General features: G+C 49.5%; 7 protein-coding genes across 7 annotated transcripts; 4 read left to right on the top strand and 3 right to left on the bottom strand.

Annotated features, from left to right (window-relative positions):
• Positions 1-488: 488 nt before the first annotated feature.
• On the top strand, positions 489-2,412 carry NECHADRAFT_94736 (uncharacterized protein; the record flags this gene model as incomplete). Its single annotated transcript, XM_003045374.1, has 3 exons — positions 489-1,103; positions 1,143-2,320; positions 2,361-2,412. 3 exons carry the CDS (start codon positions 489-491, stop codon positions 2,410-2,412), a joined length of 1,845 nt encoding a protein of 614 aa, XP_003045420.1.
• Positions 2,413-2,890: 478 nt separating this feature from the next.
• On the top strand, positions 2,891-4,066 carry NECHADRAFT_43750 (uncharacterized protein; the record flags this gene model as incomplete). Its single annotated transcript, XM_003045373.1, has 1 exon — positions 2,891-4,066. One exon carries the CDS (start codon positions 2,891-2,893, stop codon positions 4,064-4,066), a length of 1,176 nt encoding a protein of 391 aa, XP_003045419.1.
• An 880-nt stretch (positions 4,067-4,946) lies between these two features.
• Positions 4,947-6,128, top strand: NECHADRAFT_94735 (uncharacterized protein; the record flags this gene model as incomplete). Its single annotated transcript, XM_003045372.1, has 2 exons — positions 4,947-6,055; positions 6,098-6,128. The coding sequence occupies 2 exons, from the start codon at positions 4,947-4,949 to the stop codon at positions 6,126-6,128; spliced, it is 1,140 nt and encodes a 379-aa protein (XP_003045418.1).
• A 533-nt stretch (positions 6,129-6,661) lies between these two features.
• On the top strand, positions 6,662-8,322 carry NECHADRAFT_43345 (uncharacterized protein; the record flags this gene model as incomplete). Its single annotated transcript, XM_003045371.1, has 3 exons — positions 6,662-7,148; positions 7,198-7,857; positions 7,913-8,322. The coding sequence occupies 3 exons, from the start codon at positions 6,662-6,664 to the stop codon at positions 8,320-8,322; spliced, it is 1,557 nt and encodes a 518-aa protein (XP_003045417.1).
• Positions 8,323-10,015: 1,693 nt separating this feature from the next.
• NECHADRAFT_43861 (uncharacterized protein) lies at positions 10,016-11,169 on the bottom strand (the record flags this gene model as incomplete). Its single annotated transcript, XM_003044967.1, has 4 exons — positions 10,016-10,500; positions 10,559-10,836; positions 10,897-11,072; positions 11,143-11,169. Coding segments are annotated over 4 exons (966 nt in total), but the record flags the coding sequence as incomplete, so codon positions are not given.
• A 1,031-nt stretch (positions 11,170-12,200) lies between these two features.
• Positions 12,201-13,905, bottom strand: NECHADRAFT_94732 (uncharacterized protein; the record flags this gene model as incomplete). Its single annotated transcript, XM_003044966.1, has 3 exons — positions 12,201-13,258; positions 13,319-13,687; positions 13,887-13,905. The coding sequence occupies 3 exons, from the start codon at positions 13,903-13,905 to the stop codon at positions 12,201-12,203; spliced, it is 1,446 nt and encodes a 481-aa protein (XP_003045012.1).
• Positions 13,906-14,114: 209 nt separating this feature from the next.
• On the bottom strand, positions 14,115-16,268 carry NECHADRAFT_82147 (uncharacterized protein; the record flags this gene model as incomplete). Its single annotated transcript, XM_003044965.1, has 3 exons — positions 14,115-14,824; positions 14,886-16,122; positions 16,179-16,268. 3 exons carry the CDS (start codon positions 16,266-16,268, stop codon positions 14,115-14,117), a joined length of 2,037 nt encoding a protein of 678 aa, XP_003045011.1.
• Between the last annotated feature and the right edge of the window lie 1,514 nt (positions 16,269-17,782).

Raw genomic sequence — 17,782 nt, 5'->3', positions numbered from 1 at the left:
GGTGGTTTCGTAGCGCAAGACCCAATGCCCGTCGATGCTGTTGAGTAACGGTGATTGCAATACAATTTCCGTAGCATCTGCCAATGGCATCGTGGTGAAAGATGAGGTTCAGAAACAAGTTAAGTCAGTTATAGCTGCTATGAATGTGAAAGTGCTCCAGGAGGCTAGATACTGACCACTTGGAGACTGAGTTGCATTATCTGCATAAAGCCTGCATCCTTCAACTTGCTTTTGCGGTCGAGGCTGCGGGCAGTCTGCAAAACATAAAGGCTGTATGGCTTGCATCAACCACCCCATCGCCATCAGTTCCATACCGTACCCATTTAGCCAGGAACAAGGTTGCGCTGTAAGTATTGCATTGCTCGGTCGCACCCTCTCCCCCCATAAAGGGCACCACAATATCAAGCAAACATTGACGCAGGTTTAACACTGGAGAGCACTCAAACGCTTCGTATCTTTCTTATCAAATCATGATGACTGCGACAAACATGGTACCGGCCAATTCCAGAAAGCTTACGGCCGACGATATCGCTGTTCGCGACATCAGGAAGCTGGTCATTGACTGCTGTCGACAAAACGGAGGCGGTCACGGTGGCTCAGCAATTGGCATGGCGCCGCTGGGCGTCGCCCTTTGGCGTCACACGCTTCGGTTCAGCACGAAGAATCCCGCATGGTTCGATCGAGATAGGTTCGTTCTATCAAACGGACACGCAGCAATCTTCTTATACGTCATGCTCCATGTCGCAGGGTACCCACACATGACCCTTGACGAGCTCAAGATGTACGCAGATCCAAAGGCCTTCGACCACAAGACAGGTACATGGAAATCTACCATCTGTCACGGGCACCCGGAAATCGAGGTACCTGGCGTTGAAGTAACGACGGGCCCTCTTGGACAAGGAATTGCCAACGCCGTTGGTCTGGCCATCGCATCCAAGCATCTGGCAGCGACATTCAACAAGCCAGGATACGACATGATACAATCCCGAGTATACTGCTCAACTGGTGATGGGTGTCTCCAAGAGGGCGTGGCCATGGAGGCCGTGGCAATTGCGGGTCATCTAAAGCTGGACAATCTTGTCTTGTGCTATGACAATAACCAGGTCACATGCGATGGACCCCTAGAGTAGATCGTATCGGAGGATACCAACTCAAAGATGAGGTCTATGGGTTGGAACGTGATCGACGTCTTTGATGGCGACAACTCGGTTGAGAGCATCGTCAACGCTCTCAACCTCGGCAAAGCAACAAAGCACATGCCGACATTCATCAATATCAGGTCAACAATCGGCTACGGCACAACGACCGCTGGGACAGCCAAGTCTCATCACGGAACCTACAGTGAGGCAGACGCTGCCTTATACGCCGAGACTAGTGACCAGGCCTCACACCGCGTCTCCAAGGAGTGCAGAGCATATTTCAACGAGCGGGCAGATCAAGGCAATTGTGACCAGGATCTCTGGCTTGACACGCTCGACCGTTATTGTCAAGACTTCCCCAGAGAAGGAACGCTTCTTCGTGCCCGAATCGCGGGCGAGGTGAACTACGGCGACGTGCTCTCACGCATACAGTTCCCCCAGGAGCCTGCTGCTACACGCTCTCTCAATGGAGTCATTTTTCAGAAATTAATGGACCACGTCCCTAACATTATTGCCGGGGGCTCTGATTTATGGAATTCCAATCAGATGGGTGACCACTCGCACCGAATCTTTGATGGATCAAGGCGTGAGGGCCGAGTCATCCGCTATGGGATCCGTGAGCACGCCATGGCCGCAATTTCGAATGGCCTAGCTGCCTACTCTCCCAACGCTATCATTCCCGTTACCGCAACCTTCTTCATGTTCTATCTTTACGCCGCTCCTGGAGTAAGAATGGGGGCGCTGAGCTCTCTCAAAGTCATTCATGTTGCCACGCATGACTCTATTGGAGAGGGGCAGAATGGGCCGACCCATCAGCCAGTAGAGGTTGACTCCCTATATCGTGCCATGCCCAACCTGCTCTATATACGCCCTGCAGACGGCGAGGAGATCATCGGTGCGTGGTCTTCAGCCCTGGAGGTCCAAGGGCAACCAGTCATCATATCCCTTGCCAGAGATCCACCTGAAATCACAATACCAAATACAAGCCGCACGAAAGAATCCAAAGGAGGTTACGTTATCGTGGACCACCCCAAGCCAGTTGTGACTCTCGTATCTTGTGGCTCCGAGCTACAGTTTGCTGTTGGTGCCGCTGCTAAACTAGCAGAACAAGGAATTGGTACGAGGGTTGTAAGCATGCCTTGTTTGCGTCTCTTCGAAGCTCAAAGCAAAGATTACCAGGAGTCAGTTCTCTCTGACGCCCGACATATTATCTCTGTCGAGGCATATGTCCCTGGATTCTGGGCACGCATCTGCACGGCTTCTATTGGGATGAATTCTTTTGGATACTCTGGGGCTGGAAGATGTAACTTTTCCAGATTTGGAATTGACGATCAAAGCGTTGCTGCGAAGGTCAAGGCTCACGTTGGAAGTTTTGATGGCGATTCTGCTCCAAGGCGTTGGAGAATGCTATAAGGCCGGCCGTTACATTTTCGTGTAGTTTAAAGATCCATGGCTTGTATGCGTTTCGTATTCGTGATGCGATTCAATCGTATGGCACAGTCATGTTTCTCAGTACAGCAATATGCTTCTGTCATCTTCCTCGTGGTTGTCTATAATGCATTTCGCCCTACTCTATACTTAAAATCACAAGTCCCACGCAACCCACAAGGCGGGGCCTGCATCCGGTCAATATCGTGTAATAGTTAGCGCACGTGACTCTCTGATAATGTAATACTCTCACATCAGCACATGACAGCGTTTTTCTCCCATCTTCAACTAAACAAGCCACTGCATAACCAGATCATCCAGAGATGGACTCCGAGTTCCCTCTTTTCCCTCTTTTCCCTCAAGAGATCCAAGCACTCATCTGGGACGCTGCTGTCCGACCAATCCCAGACCGACGTGGGGTGCAGAGATTCATCTTCTCCGGCCACGACATCGGACGGGCCAGTTCACGATATCCGTATGTCTCAAAACCTCTTAACATTAACCGTTACGGCCGGTTAGTTGGAGGGTTCTCAATTTCTGTTCCTCTCGATGATCCATATGGCGGCCCTAATGACTCCGTGTACGAGCTGGACGGCGGGCTTTGGACGGCATGTACTGCATCTCGCGCTGCGATGGAACGACGCTTTAACAAGAACGAGTGGTGGGTAGTTCCCGAACGCAGTCAAAGTTCGGGTCGCTCAACTACACTGGGTCGATATTTTGGCGAGGACAATGTCAGTCATTCGACGTCATATGTTGACGACACTGGACTCGTCAAGTATATCACCGTTGACTACGGCCAAGACCTCATCTTTCTCGACCCCAGAGATATGGACTCAGTGAGCTGGTTCCAACTTTATGTTAGGGATCTTTGTGCTGAGGATCGCACTCCTCTGGTCGACTTTCCCCGTTATGACGACGATGGGCCGAGAGCGAGCTTCATTGGCCACGATATTGCCGTTGAATTTGATCCAAGGATGATGGATGAGGTTTCCGGCAAACAGGCCCACTACTGCCGAAAGGACCTAGGCCTGTCAATGTCACTGTATGACATGGTTGATGTTTTTCACGACCGTGCAAAGAGAAGATTTTGGTTCGTTGACTACAGGCTTCAACCACTTTCTGCTGCCTCTACCAAAATTCAGGGTCGAGAGAGATTCTACACTAGCAATGCGGTGCTTATAGAAGTTGACCCAAAGGACTTGAACTCATCTTGGATCACTGTTACTGAAAACGTCGAGCCTAATGTCAACAAGCAAACGGTTTTCGAATTTTTCCATGACTTGGGGGTCGGGAGGCTGCAAACACATTTCTCTGGCCGCCTGCGGGCCTTAGCGTACTATCCTCTATCTGAGGAGGCGAAACGGCCCCTAGTGCAGCTTCAGAGGGCTCAAGATCCATCGTGTCCGACTTGCTTTCCGAAGGAAGAACCAGTTCGGCATATAAGGCCGAGGCCGTGCACAGATCAGGAGCATAATAGCTTGGACGACAGTCGCTGAGAAATTTGAAGCTGTTTGATTAGTTATCGTTGTTAATACAATGGGGATTAGTTGTACATGCAGTCCAGCCCCCCTTTTTGGTGGGTGGGGTCTTAATATTTTGAACCCCCTCACTGTGGGAGATGGGGCATTCAAACATCCTACTCCTAGAGGAAGGTTTAGTTTCCTCCTCACGGCCTAATCTTCTTAAGCCCAGGCTCTCTTGGCCCTGTAGCCGCTTTCTAGGGTAATTGGTAAAGCCTTTGGGTACTGCGCTTATTACGGAATTCCGGCGAGCAATTGGTAGCTTGTGAGAGCTGCCATGTTTGATCCTCCAGTGCCCCTTGGTCCTCTAATGCTCTGCTTCCGTTCTTGGTTCTCTTTGTTGAAAGATTCCACCACGAATCGTTTCTCATCCATGTTCAGGGTCATTAACCCGAGTCCATCGGAAGTTTGGTCATACCTTCTCTTCTGTCGAATCATCTTGCGCCCATTAAACACCTTGCCCCAGCATCTAGCCTCCAAGCAGAATAATATCCTCCCAGGCTTTGGTTTCGGTGCTCGCGCAGATACAATCGCCGCCACACCACACCTGATAATTCCCTCGCCCCAGGTAGAACTGGGAAGTAGCTTCTTAGCCGTAGGTCAAAAAGGGAAGGTCCGTGAAAGCGGCTTCGGGCCAACCTCCAGGCCCCCCCGCACCTCCATGCCCCGGACCAAACAGCCCAAAAGTTGAGACGGGGACTTTCCATAGCAGGAAATTCCGCTTCCCCGTGCCGTAAGGATAAAAACTGGCATACTGGTACTGGAGCTTAAGGGCTGAAATTTGTCCAGTAGAAGGATCCTATCAGAGCATCTTTGTCTAGTCTTTGTCGTCCTCGACTCAAACAAGCTGTTCACCATGTCACCCAAAGTTCTCCACGTCGGCATCATCGGTGGTGGCGACGTCGCTCAGATCGTCCACCTTCCGACCTTCTTGTTCTTGTCGGACTTGTACAAGGTTGTCACCGTTTGTGACGTCTCGCAAAAGACAGCCAATCACTGTGCCACCAAATTTGGAGTCCCTCGTGCCACGACCAAACCCGCTGAAATCTTCGATGATGCTAGCATAGATGTGGTGGTAGTCTTGACTTCGGACGAGTACCACGCGCCCTACACTATCGCCGCCCTTCGAGCCGGCAAGCATGTCATGGTCGAAAAGCCAATCACTCTGAGCTTACAGGCGGCGCAAGAGATCATTGAGACGGAAGGGTCAGCGCCAAATGGAGCACGTGTCTTTGTTGGCTACATGCGACGTTATGCGCCTAGCCTGCAAGCGTTCAAGCGCGAGGTTGCGTCCATTGGCAGCATCAAGTACGCCCGTGTCCGAGACATAATTGGCCCCAATGCCTACTTTATAGGGCAGTCAGGCACTGAACCCAAGAAGTACCACGATGACATCCCCCTCGAGGCTTCGCAAGACCGATCCGCGCGGCTGTCGGCGTTGCTTGAACAGGCGTGGGGAACGCCGTTTGGGGATCTCAGCCCAGAGCAGATGGACTACTGTTGCCTTCTTGCCAACCTGGGAAGCCATGGCCTTAGTTTGATGAGAGAAGTACTTGGTGGGCTGCCAGAGCGAGTCCTAGCTTCCACTGATAATGCTCGATGGTATACAGCCATGTTTGAATACAAGAATCGAACAGACGCTCAGGATCGATTCACCTGCCTGTATGAGACGGGTATTGATCAGGTGCCGCGCTTTGACTCGCAGGTTGCTGTCTTTGGGGAGACGAAGAGCGTTTCAATTCGTTACGACACACCCTTTGTCAAGGGACTTGGTATTACTGTTGAGATTGACGAGCTCAATGAACACGGGGAAAAGTGTCATCGAACCCTGCAGACATCGTATGAAGATGCCTACACGGCCGAGCTCAGAGACTGGTACGAGTGTGTGGTGAGTGGTAAGGAGATCAAAACCACCGCCAAGGATGCTTTGGAGGATTTGAAGCTGTTCAAGATGATGATGGAAAAGTATCCGGAAGGGAAGAAGAAACCCAAGGGAGATGAAACCAGAAGCGCTACCTTCGTGCCATCGGGCCCATGAAAGTGCGTTGAATATGCACAGTGGACGGAGGAATTCTAGGTATGTCTTTGCATCAACAAGATCCTTGAGGGCGCTAGTCAATAGAGAAACCAAAGAGATATGTCGATACTTCGAGACCATCAAAAAGCATGACAGTTGGACGGTTGGACGGTTGGACGGACAACTCCACAACTCCACAACTGCTAAACACTCTTAGTCGGGTTTCCGACCAAGACTAAGTTGGCCTAGACCAGACAACGTCATAGCTCATGCCTCATGGATGCCCGCTAAAGCACCCCACGGGATCCCCAGCTTCCTCCGCATTCTTATCCCCCTTTGGACAATTTCCGCCCGACGGGCTTTCCGTTTCCAGACAACCTACGAGACTCAAGCCGGTCCACTGTGAATCTGTGATTAGCAATAAGTATGGATATTTACGTGAGCTTCCCCAGAAAGATTCCCCAGACTTCCCCAGATTCTTCTCTCTGTATCATATCTCGCCCCCTGCAGTCTTGTTGCATTCCCTTATTCTTCAAATCGCAACCGTCTTCAAGATGGGATTCTTTGACGCGTTCAAGTTCGACTGGAAATCCCACAAGTGGGCTCTCATCTACTGTTCCATTGCCGCTATCGGCGCGCTCTGCTACGGTTATGACAACACCTACTACAATGGCGTTCTTGCGATGCAAGAGTTCAAGAACGACTACGGTACACACTACGACGAGAACGGTAACAAGGCGCTGCCTTCGTCGTTCCAATCGCTCACGGCTTCGTCCATCTACATCGGGGACCTTTTTGGTGCAATCCTTGCCTCGCCCATCAATGATCGTTGGGGACGAAAGGCCGTGTTTTGGGTCGCCTCGTTCTTCATCCTTTTCGGTGGTATTGCGCAGGTTGCCGACACGAACCATGAATCTGTGATTGTGGTTGGGAGGATCTTAATTGGCCTCGGCGTTGGCCAGTTCACTGTTACGACGCTTCTTTACATGGGAGAAATCGCACCCACGGCGATTCGTGGACCGACCTTGATGATGTTCCAATGTGAGTAGCTTTGGTCTTCGCATGGAATAATATCTAACAACTGTTCTAGTCCTCCAGTCCTGGTCGCAACTCATTGCCTCAGCCATTACACAGGGCAGCGAAAACATCAAGAGCTCGCTCTCCTACAAACTTCCCATGGGTGGTCTTATTATCCTCCCGCTGATGATGTTCGCCGGTCTTCCTTTCATCCCAGAAAGTCCTGTCTGGTACCTCTTTAAGGGCCGACGGAGCGAAGCCGAAAACGCCCTTCGAAAGATCAACCGAAGCCAGACCGAGTATGACCCGACGAATGATATGCAGACGCTGGAAGAGACGGAGCGTGTTGAAGAACAGCATACTGAAGAGTCGTCCTGGAAGTCGCTTGTCATGGATCCCATTGAGCGACGCAAGGTCATTTACTCAGCCGGCGCCCTGTTCAGTCAGCAAATCTGTGGTGTGCTGTTCTTCTACGTCTACGGTGTTGTCTTTGCTCAAGAGATTGGCATCAAGGATCCGTTCCTTATTCAGCTGATCACCAATATCCTGCAGATCTTTGCGGTGGGAGCATCCGTCATCACTGGAAACAAGATCCGACGACGAACTAATCTGTTGGTGACGAACTTCATGATGCTTGTGGCATTCATCGTGATTGGAGGCATTGGAACGCAAAAGACTCTGACGACGGCCTCTCAATATGTTATTGTCGTCTTCTCGTACATGTTTGTTGTCGGTAAGGCGCGCTTCCTAGATTTTAACACGAGTAGCTTTCGCTGACCTGCTGTTAGGATTCAACTTTGGACCTGGGCCCTTGGCTTATACCGTTGCACGAGAGATGGCGGTTGGCATCAACCAGAGCAAGATCATGTCCACGTCCATCGTCGTCTTTTATTTTGCGACCTGGCTCGTCTCCTTCACGGCGCCCTACATGTACTACGATGGTGGTCTCGGCCCCATGGTCGGCTTTGTGTACGCTGGAACGACTGGCATCGCCCTCATCTGGACTTGGTTCTGCGTCGGAGAGACCACGGGACGAACCAACCTCGAGATTTCGCTCTTCTTCACCGAAAGTATTCCGGTGCGTGAGTGGCGAACCCACGTATTCAACTCTTCCCACACGTCTGAGGACTTGGAGAAGAGCGCTGGTAGCTTCGAGCAGGGAAAAGGAACGGCCGCCCACGTGGATGTTGCGCCTTGAACACCGAGATGTCTGCCACGGTGGTAGTCGATTGATATCACGCGGGTAGATAGTCTCGTATCGCTGTATCGCTATAGCGACACAAGTATCTTGCCTTTCTCTTCCAAATTTCCTTGTCCGTAGCTCGGGTGACTGCTGTTCTTCTTCTGCCTTGAGGAGGTCGCGATATAGAGACAAATAATCTTGTCCAACACGCGCCACGTTCGCCTTTCCGCACTTGGATTGATATGTAGGAGTTTCCAAACGCCTGGACCGCAGCCAAATTGGATGAGATATACCAATCAGAGAGAATAGCGAGAGTACATTTAGAACGAATTATTCAACGCCTACGGTCATGACAGTTAGGCGAGGCAGCGATATCGACCAGGAGACGAGCGTGATCTATAAAACCACAAATTACAGAGGGAACACATTAACCGAGAGATCAATCATGTCGACCGACATGTCAATCAGACTGCCTGGCCTGTCAGGGCTGTCGGCAGGGACGCCTGAGAGCAAAAAGTGAGGCTTGGAGCCCTCTTACGGAGAGCAGTGGCAATAAGAAGAGGCCCAATGGATGGAGTCAGACCTCTCATGGCTGTCGTGTTTGCAAGGTTGCGATTTGTAAGGACCAAAATTGTTGGGACTTCTATCACCACCTAATTTAGCAGAGGAAGTAAGTATCCTTTATTTGACGCCTTCTGATTGGACTAGACCCCTCATCATGACATCTTCGGAGAGCTTCGCGCACTCAGGAGATAGTAGGTGTTATCATAGCAATAAAAAAGAGCGCCAATAGCAGCAATAGAACAATAAATAATAGCCCGCGTATGGGCTTTCTAATCAAATCTGAAACTGCCGAGGAACCCCATCTTGAAAGAAATTGGCGGTTGTCTCAGAAATCTGAACAAGGTGACTAGGGAACCGAGAGGGGAAATTTTGGGGCTAAATCGAGAGGAATTCTGGGACAGATATTGGAGACATCTAGGGAAAATCTGGGGGTCGGAAATGGGAATTCGTGCGGAGTTCTCATCTTCACTAAGTCAGCGATCCATGTTAAGCTTGTCCAGCAGTATGCTACGGCGGGACTTCCAAAAGAAGAAGGACCGCGAAGGGAGTTATCCCAATGTGGAATAAACGCGGTGAGCTAGGGCTTTCACTTAACAGGCTTAGAGCAATCTGATGAAATAGAATACGAGGTACTTAGGTCCTCGCCTAAATTGTATGCTTACAGAAGTCTTCACATTCCTGGTCGAGAGAAACCACAGTGTTACAGACCTTTTTATGCAGACTACGGCTACTTCTCGAATCCAGATGTTCTCCTACCAGCTGTGGTGTATTTGAATAGTTTTCCATCCCCTACGCTAGTTTGCGTTTGCGGAATTTGAGAGAGTGCATCGAGGTACGACATCTAGGCGAAACTAGAGTTCCCGTCAAGGGTAAGAACCTACGGTAGCCAGCTAGGAATGACTTATCGAGATAGTAATCGCGATGATATCATACATTTCTCCAGATGGCCGTGCATACTCTATCGGATATTGGAACAAACACTCTCTTGGTTCAATGTCATTCTTAAGAGCACAGACGTGATTATGCGCTAATTAGAGAGCTATACTAGACGTCCTGATGGGTGCAAGCCAATGTTGCTCCTTCGCTATCACCACTTTTTAATACCAATTCAAGCTTCACATCGTTAGTAGGGTTCTCTCTTCTTTCATGCTTTATGACTTACCAGTTCCAGATCAGCGAGAGCAGCTTCAGGCTCCTGTTCCTTGAGAACTTTGCCCTGGACAAGTGCCTGCCCCCAAGCGCGAATTTCTGGAGGTACTCCTGTTCTTTCGTTTGGGATAGTCTTCTGAAACACTTCGCCATGCTTTGATACTGTAACCTCAGAGCCGCCTCCGTGACCATTGATCCTAATCCAGCCGTGCTCACATTCGACTAGCCACTCGTCGGCAACGGTAGTACTTCCCACTGAGAGCTGGAACGTGCCTACTGCACCAGACACTGTTTTAAATAGGGCATGCGCAGTATCAACTGGTGGAAGATAGCCTTGTAACATAGTTGTGAAAGCAGTGACTTGGCTCACTTGGTTACCAGGCTGAACGGATAAGAGTTGACGAATACCAGCCATGTAATGGACACCTCCGTCGAGTAAGAATCCGCCTTGGTGAGTGGGTTCTTTTCGCCATTGGGTTTCTTTGTGGTACGTTAGTTATTAACTGCTACTAAGGAATGTCAAGAAACACAAGCTTACGGTGAAACTTTCCATCTGGTTGAACTAGGGAATGCTGTTTCCCGTGAAACGCTCGAATTCTTCCAAGTGACTCCAACTGATTTGCTGCGTACTTGTAGCTCTCAAGGAAACGCCAATTCTCAGCAACGCACCACGATGGGCCCCTCACCTCAGTGCGATACCAACCGATGAGATCAACGGCATCCTTGACATTCTCGCAGACGGGCTTTTCAGACAAAACGTGCTTGCCTGCTATGAGTGCTTGGCGGATATACTCCGCCTGGTTTTTTATTGGCAAGCTATGGAATAAATCATTAACATCTCTAGACATCATTTACAACGAGCGGGACTATACTCACGAAATGAGCACGGCGTGGACATCAGACCTTTCGAGTAGTTTGTCGAACCCGTTATTGTCTTCGTCCGTATGTATGTAGAGATCGTGAGCCACAGCAGCCGCGATAGAGTGTGCGGACTTCCTAGATCGAGAATAGACGGCTTTCAATACTAACTCCCGACATGCTAGTATGGCAGGCTACAAAACAACACAGTCAGCTCCACAATATACTCGAACAGGGATGGGGGAGCGCTCAGTGCGAGATTACCAAGTGCTCTTCCCTAGCCCAGATACCTAAATGCTTATCGTTAGTCTTCGTGTAAATTACATTGAGCTCAGGAACGTTTCAACATACCCCCTCCAATTAAAGCAACGTTGACTGCCATTTCCAATGTCGAAAGAAGTAGTAATGGAGTATAAATCGAAACTCGCACAGTTGTTCTGGTTCTACCCTCCTTGACTAGTAAGGCAGTGAAGGTAATAAAATCAGCTTAAGTACATGCTTATGAGCAATAGGGGGGTAAAGTCCACTCCGATACCAGCGAACCCCTCATCTAGATGCGGAACCTTTCCTTATTCAACAATCCCCGCCTCCGCAGGCGGGATACCCTTTTCCAGAGCGCGTGACTGAATTTCTAACCTAGGAATACAACCAGGTTAGTATGAGTTAACTGAAGTCTTGCATGCAGCCGTAGAGCACTTAAAAAAGGCTGTGCATAAGATGCGAAGAGATTTCCGAGTGTATCTTCGTCGCCGACTCCGTAGTATTGGCCGATACTTGTTCCAGTGCTGCTCGCTGAGAGAGGTCTATTCTCGAGTAACGGCGGGCTAAACCTGGCTTGTCGGCTCTGCCGCTATCGTTTTCGGGGGCGCAATGGATCGCTAGGACTAGGACTAGGACTACAGGTTCAGCGTCTTGGATTGCTCTCTGAGTTGGAAGCTTGATCGCGTCGCGTGTCATGCCCACGTATCAATTCGCCATGCGCCCCTATCAATTGCCATTGTAGAAGGCATTCAAGGAGAGCTTACTGCCTCCTTGAGGACTGCGCAAGACAAGAAACATGTCCCTCAGTGATAGAGGCCAGTTACTATTGAGTTTTTGCAAATCAGGTTAGGTGACCACGAGAATCAGGTTGAAATACCGGTAGCTCCCTGCTTCAGGAGAGTTGATTCGAGGATTATAACTCTTCACCTAATAGCCACAGAAACGGCATGAACGGGACCAATGGAACTAATTATGCTGAATTTATATGCTCAACAGTCAAAATTCGTGTACACAGGTAGGGTGAAGCCTTTTGGCTACAAATAATCAAGATGCCGTGTCCCTTAATTGCCCAACACCTCATTTCCGTATTGTAGAGCCTTTGCTTCACCCTCACTTCCAGCTGCCTCGACATCGAACGGCGCAAATCCCATGGCACGCAGTCCATCTGTTCCGGCCATAGCCTCGAAGTCGTTAAAACCAGGACGACCGACGTGATGGCTCTCGCCCTGTCCACCAGGGAAGTCTGAAGGAGGGACACCTTCCAGGAAGGACTGACGCTGTTGTTTTATATAATTGATGTTGAGCTCGGTGGTTGGGCACGCAGGTATGTACATCACACTCGAGTCTCCCTTGCCAGCGTGAATCTTATCCACCGCATGAATCGTATCGCAGTGCCAGGCCACGTAGTCACCAGGCGCAATCTTAGGAACGTGAACCATGGTATGGGGGAGGTTGAGGTGTGGGTGCCAGTCGGGCTTGAGTTCTTGGCCGTGTCCGGGCCAAGCGCCGTGCAAGGCCGACGAAATAGGCTCGTCTTCCAAGACCCAATTAGCAGGCTCCAAGTAATCCGACTGGAACATCTCGTCCGTGGACAGGATGGGAGCGGACTTGGGAGTGAAGAAAGGCCGGAGGAGATAATAGGCCGTGGATAGAGAAAGGAGGGGGTTGACAAGCAACGTTCCTTCCCTGGGGCCGGTGTGTGACATGCTCAACCATGCCTGGAACATGCGGAACATGGAACAGGCACCGGTGCCATTGTAGAGGTCTTGGGTGGCCTTCAAGCGGGTGCTCAGCTCCCAAGGGTCAAACTCTTCCCATCGACCCTCAAATATCTTGTCATACACTCCGCCCTTGCCGTAGCCCTCCTTTTCCCAGCGCTCGACGCTTCCTCCATCAACATGAGGTCCCAGCGCAAAGCCAGCGTCGCCAGGTGTTCGAATGCGTAGTCGATCGGCGTATGTCAAGGGCTGGTTGGTGGAGCAAGTGGCAAAAGGGTCCCGAGAGTGGTAGTAGGACATGAGAAACTGCTGAGCCTTGAGCATATTGGGATGGCTGCGGGCCGCAAGCTGCGGCCTGGACCAGTACAGCTCATACACTTGTGGATCATGGGGTGGAAAGGCTATAGAGGCTCATGGATTAGGGTTTGATCATATCTGCCAAGAGTGTAGAGTCAACGTACCTCTGGTAGATGGGTTGGCGGCAATGTAAGCTTCTACATCCTCTTTGTAGGCACGGGCTTCTTTCTCGGGAATGACCTGGCGCACTACTGCAATACCTCTTTTCCGAATCTCAGAGGCGAACTCGGCTGATGGGTTGTCGAGGCCCGTGAATTGGATCTCAGGTATGCAGGCCGAGCCTTCTGCTTTGACAATCTCGGTCTCCTCTCGCAATTGAGTTAAGAGTCGACTCCAGCTAGCATGCAGAGCATCCTTGTTCTGGGCTAGACTGCGCTTCACTTCAGCGAACCTCGGAGGCAGAGGCTCATCATCGCCGCCAGATAGTGACCTAAAGACCGAAGAGATATCACCCTCCTTCTTCGAAGTAGTCTCTAGCGTCGCGGCGCATCGGCGTTGGGATGCGCAATTTCTGATAAGGGTTGAAGCCCTGTTGCAGGTTCTGGCGGTTCGAAGCATGATGGAAGATTGGGGAGTCGAGACAAATGTGTGCAGCGTTAGTCTGACAAGATTTGCTATTAAGTCTCGTTCAGTTTGACGGCTCCTCAAGCTCGAGACCCGTTGATCATGGACGTGACCTCATCTTCTTCATGGGGAGAATTGCGGGAATGCCTAAAAGAGAAATGGGAGGGTCTGTTTTGGGAAAGTCGCGAAGAGAGGAAATTTCCAGATACAGAAATCTCGTTTTACGGAGCCGAGACGGCCCCACTTCATCTCCACATTTATCCGTAAGCCCGGAGTCTGTTCTCCGACGTTCAAGCCTTGAAACCCACTACTGCGTGTTGTCAAGACTGATTGGGCTCAAAGAAATCCGTTACCGGCAAGCCAATCTTCTGTGAGACCAGGCACGGTCGGGTCAAGATTAGCTGAAAAAACGGCATCAATTCGTCCGAGATCAAAACTGGGGTCGAAATCGTTAAATATCCCAGCTTCACCGCTAAAGTCCTGAAAGGAAGAGGGGTCGAAGGCGAATGGCCGATCTTTGACAGATGACGAGGGTTGTGTGATGTTCTCCGCGGAACCCATATCGGTGCGAGCAAGTGAGGGATGGCCTACCTCGTGGGAACCGCTGGAACCGTTCAGCCCCTCGATGACTTCGTTTCCTGCAACGTCCATGGATCTGCCGTACTTATTTATCTCCGATGTGACCCGGTCAACCTCCTGCATAGTATTCGTGGCTAGCTTGGCAATAGCTCGAGCTGACAGAAAGGTCTTGCTGAGTTCGTCTAGCAATTCGCAGCTGCTGTGGAACAAGACGTATGCGCGCTTGCGATTGTACGGAAGCAGACTGTTGCGGAGGGTCTGGTATGCAACGGAGGCTGCCATAGAAACAGAGTAGGGGAGGGTTGGCCAATAGGTGATGGTCGACTTGAACTCCTCGGACGCGATTGACACCAGACTGGTAGCGCAGAACCATTGTAGTTCAGAGCTCGATGTCCGGTTGCCGTCCTTTCGTCCTGGTGGTCTGCTTCTGAGGATAACAACGGACAAGTAGAACATTTCAAGGGATGCTGCAGCGTTCGGCGGTCAGTAAAAAACACAGAAAGCTAGTCAAAAAAGAATAGAACATACCGAGAAGTCCATTCCCAATATTCAACGCCCCAGTTGCCTCAACAAGACCCTCGAATGTCTGGCTGTCATTGCTGAAAGCCTGCTCCGGAAACGTAGCATGAGGGCGATATAGGAATATGGTTTCATCCAGAAACTGGGCAATACGAATCATCAATTTGAATGAAGGTGTCTGTGATTCGAAGGAATCCATCACTCTTTTGTCCATGTCTTGTTTGTGGATCAGAATGGGTCTCCCGTTGGTTGCCGCGTTGAGTCTGTCCAGGACCCAGACACACCAGAAGATGCGACGAGACTTCTCCCCTCCTACGCTGTCTTGAGGCCAGCCAACGTGGAGTCCTAGTGTCTGCGAGTGGTGGACAGCCTGGGAGCAGAAGTACGTTGACAGCTCGCTGCAACCAGGCCTGTCCACGTACATGGCCATCAGGGCGCATACCTGCAGCAGAACCATCTTATCGCTGATGAAGCCCAAGTTCAAAGACTGATTGACCGCTGCCGCGATGCGAGCCCGGAAGTCGATAGGCGATAGCACTCTCTCGGTGAATGGCAATCGTAGGTGTTTCTTTAGAGAGGGGTCCAGGGAAGCAACAAGGCAAATGCACTGCTTCAAAGCCACAGATTCCATGATGCCCAACTCCTCAATCGCGTCTCCCCGCAGAACGGGAAATATTGGATCAATTTTGGCAAAGAACAGGTCTGACAATAATCCAAATTCGTATGGTGGTGGCAGTGTCGAAATGCATTCTTGACGCAGTGATGGCATTAAAGCCTGAAGATTAGGGAGATTGGATGGGTGAGGAATCGAGAAATGATTGGCGGTGCTTGGGTCATGGCCATTCGAGACGCCAGCCTGCGAGTCTTCGGGTTTCTGGCCTAGCCAAACGCCCACATAATCGTGCCTGGACACATTGCGGCTGCCATTGAGTCTCTCAGCTTGAGAGGTGGCAAGAAAAGAGGCCTCTGGGCTCAGATCACCCACGAATCTGAGATACGCGTCTTTTGAGGCATTCTGTAGCTGCGGTCGTCCAGCTGGCGATGCTTCAGATTGCCCATGCGATGCCACCTCATCCACTGAAATGTGAATAGTTGGTGAGTTTGACTGGCCAGTCGATTCTGGTTGTTGATTCACGGACTCGACTCGGGTGTCCGCCAGGGCCTGAACCTGGGACTCTGGTAGAGGCGAGTCGGGTGCAGCTTCTGAAGTTCCAGATGTCCCGAAGCCTGTATGATCGCAACGTCGCTGTTGTGTGTATCAGTATCAATAATAAACGCCCAAAATCCATCGAAATTGCTCACATGGCGCTTTTTACATTGATCGCAAGACCTGGGCGTCCTCTTGCGCTTCGCCCCCACGCCTCCAACGTCATCCGTCACGAATCGGAACATGGTGCCAATATGCAGACCATTGCCTCGCCCGTCTGCAAGCCGAATGCGACCAAGTTTGACAGCATAGTCTCAGAGTCGTTGTATGAAAGTCGGTTCTCTCCAGACCTGGATCAAGATCGTGGGGGTGGCGTGTGGGAGGACAGAGTTTTAGACAGCAAAGACGCGCTTGGACGTGGATAAGATTTGAGTTTTCCACGTGATAAGATCAGTGCGATCTAACTAGTTAGCATAAAAAATTCGGGCATATCTATAATTATCATAAAGAGTCTCTAGGGTATGTATTATCTATGCTATGGTTTTATTAATAAATATAAATATTTTAATTAAAGAGTTATAACGTACTTGATAAGCAAGTGAAACAGACAAGCAAGTGAAACAACATACTGTGCACTAAGAATTTACTAAGAATTAACCTACCCTAGATAACCTAACTTTCTATATAAAATAGTAAGAAACTTATAAAAAGTATTTTTATAATCCTAGATTTATAAATAATCTAAAAAGAATTTTTATATATTTTTAAAAAAATTCCTTATAGAGATATAGCTAGACATACAGTGTGAATATAGTTTTTATATACTACCTTATAAGGAGTTTAATTAGATTTTTTTCAAGATAAATATTAGATAATATATTACGTAATAAGTATAACTTTAAGTTTTTACTTATTTTAAGCTATATTTTAAATTTTTAGGGTTTTTTAAATTTCCTCTTTTAAGGTAGATATACCTCTGTTTCACTTGCTTGTATGTTTCACTTACTTATCACGTACGTTAACTTTTTTTAAAATATTTTATAATTTAGAAATAAAAAATTACTTATTAATTTTTTTTTTCTTTTTATTCTTAAGGTATAATAAGATAAGTAGTATAATAAAATAAATTAATATATATAACATGTCAACTCGCTTATCGCCAAGGTCCAGAAGAGGCGGCGGTTCTTACCCTTCAGACCAACTTGAAGGCCTTCCAATTATCGACTTCGTTCCAAAGATCCTTGGCCTTTTTAATTAATTTGCCTGTCGTTGTCAACTTTGCCAAACACCAGATGAAAAGCCTTTACCGTATGTCTAAGCATGCGACTGACATCGTTCTCATACTGGAAGTGTAATCCACAGTCGCGCCAACGGGCGGGAGGGTTGTATCTCAAGGAGGCACCAGAAACGCAGTGAAGAGGGAGAGGTTTCACTGGCGGCGACAATGGTGACTTGGCAACATCCGAGTGAAGGAGGGAAAGAGATAAACAGAGTCAAAGGAGAGGGGAGTGCACTTTCAACTGTCACTTTTCACCTTTCGCTTTCGCTTTCGCTTTCGCTTTCGGCGTCCGCAGTGAGCCGAAAGCCCAGTCCGCTCCGCACGTCAGATCTCCTAAGCCAAAGTCTACCTTGGCCCTTCTCCCAATCAACATCGGGTTATTGTATTTTACGGTTACTAGTCAAGGCAATGACTCGTCTTGTAGGTTTCATGGCGGGAGGACCCTAAAGCGAAATGACACTGATACTTCTGGAGGAACTC

The sequence above is a fragment of the Fusarium vanettenii genome (assembly GCF_000151355.1).
Source record: "Fusarium vanettenii 77-13-4 chromosome 6 genomic scaffold NECHAsca_20_chr6_4_0, whole genome shotgun sequence".
In the NCBI taxonomy this organism is placed as follows: domain Eukaryota; kingdom Fungi; phylum Ascomycota; class Sordariomycetes; order Hypocreales; family Nectriaceae; genus Fusarium; species Fusarium vanettenii.
This window is presented reverse-complemented; position numbering and strand designations above follow the sequence as displayed.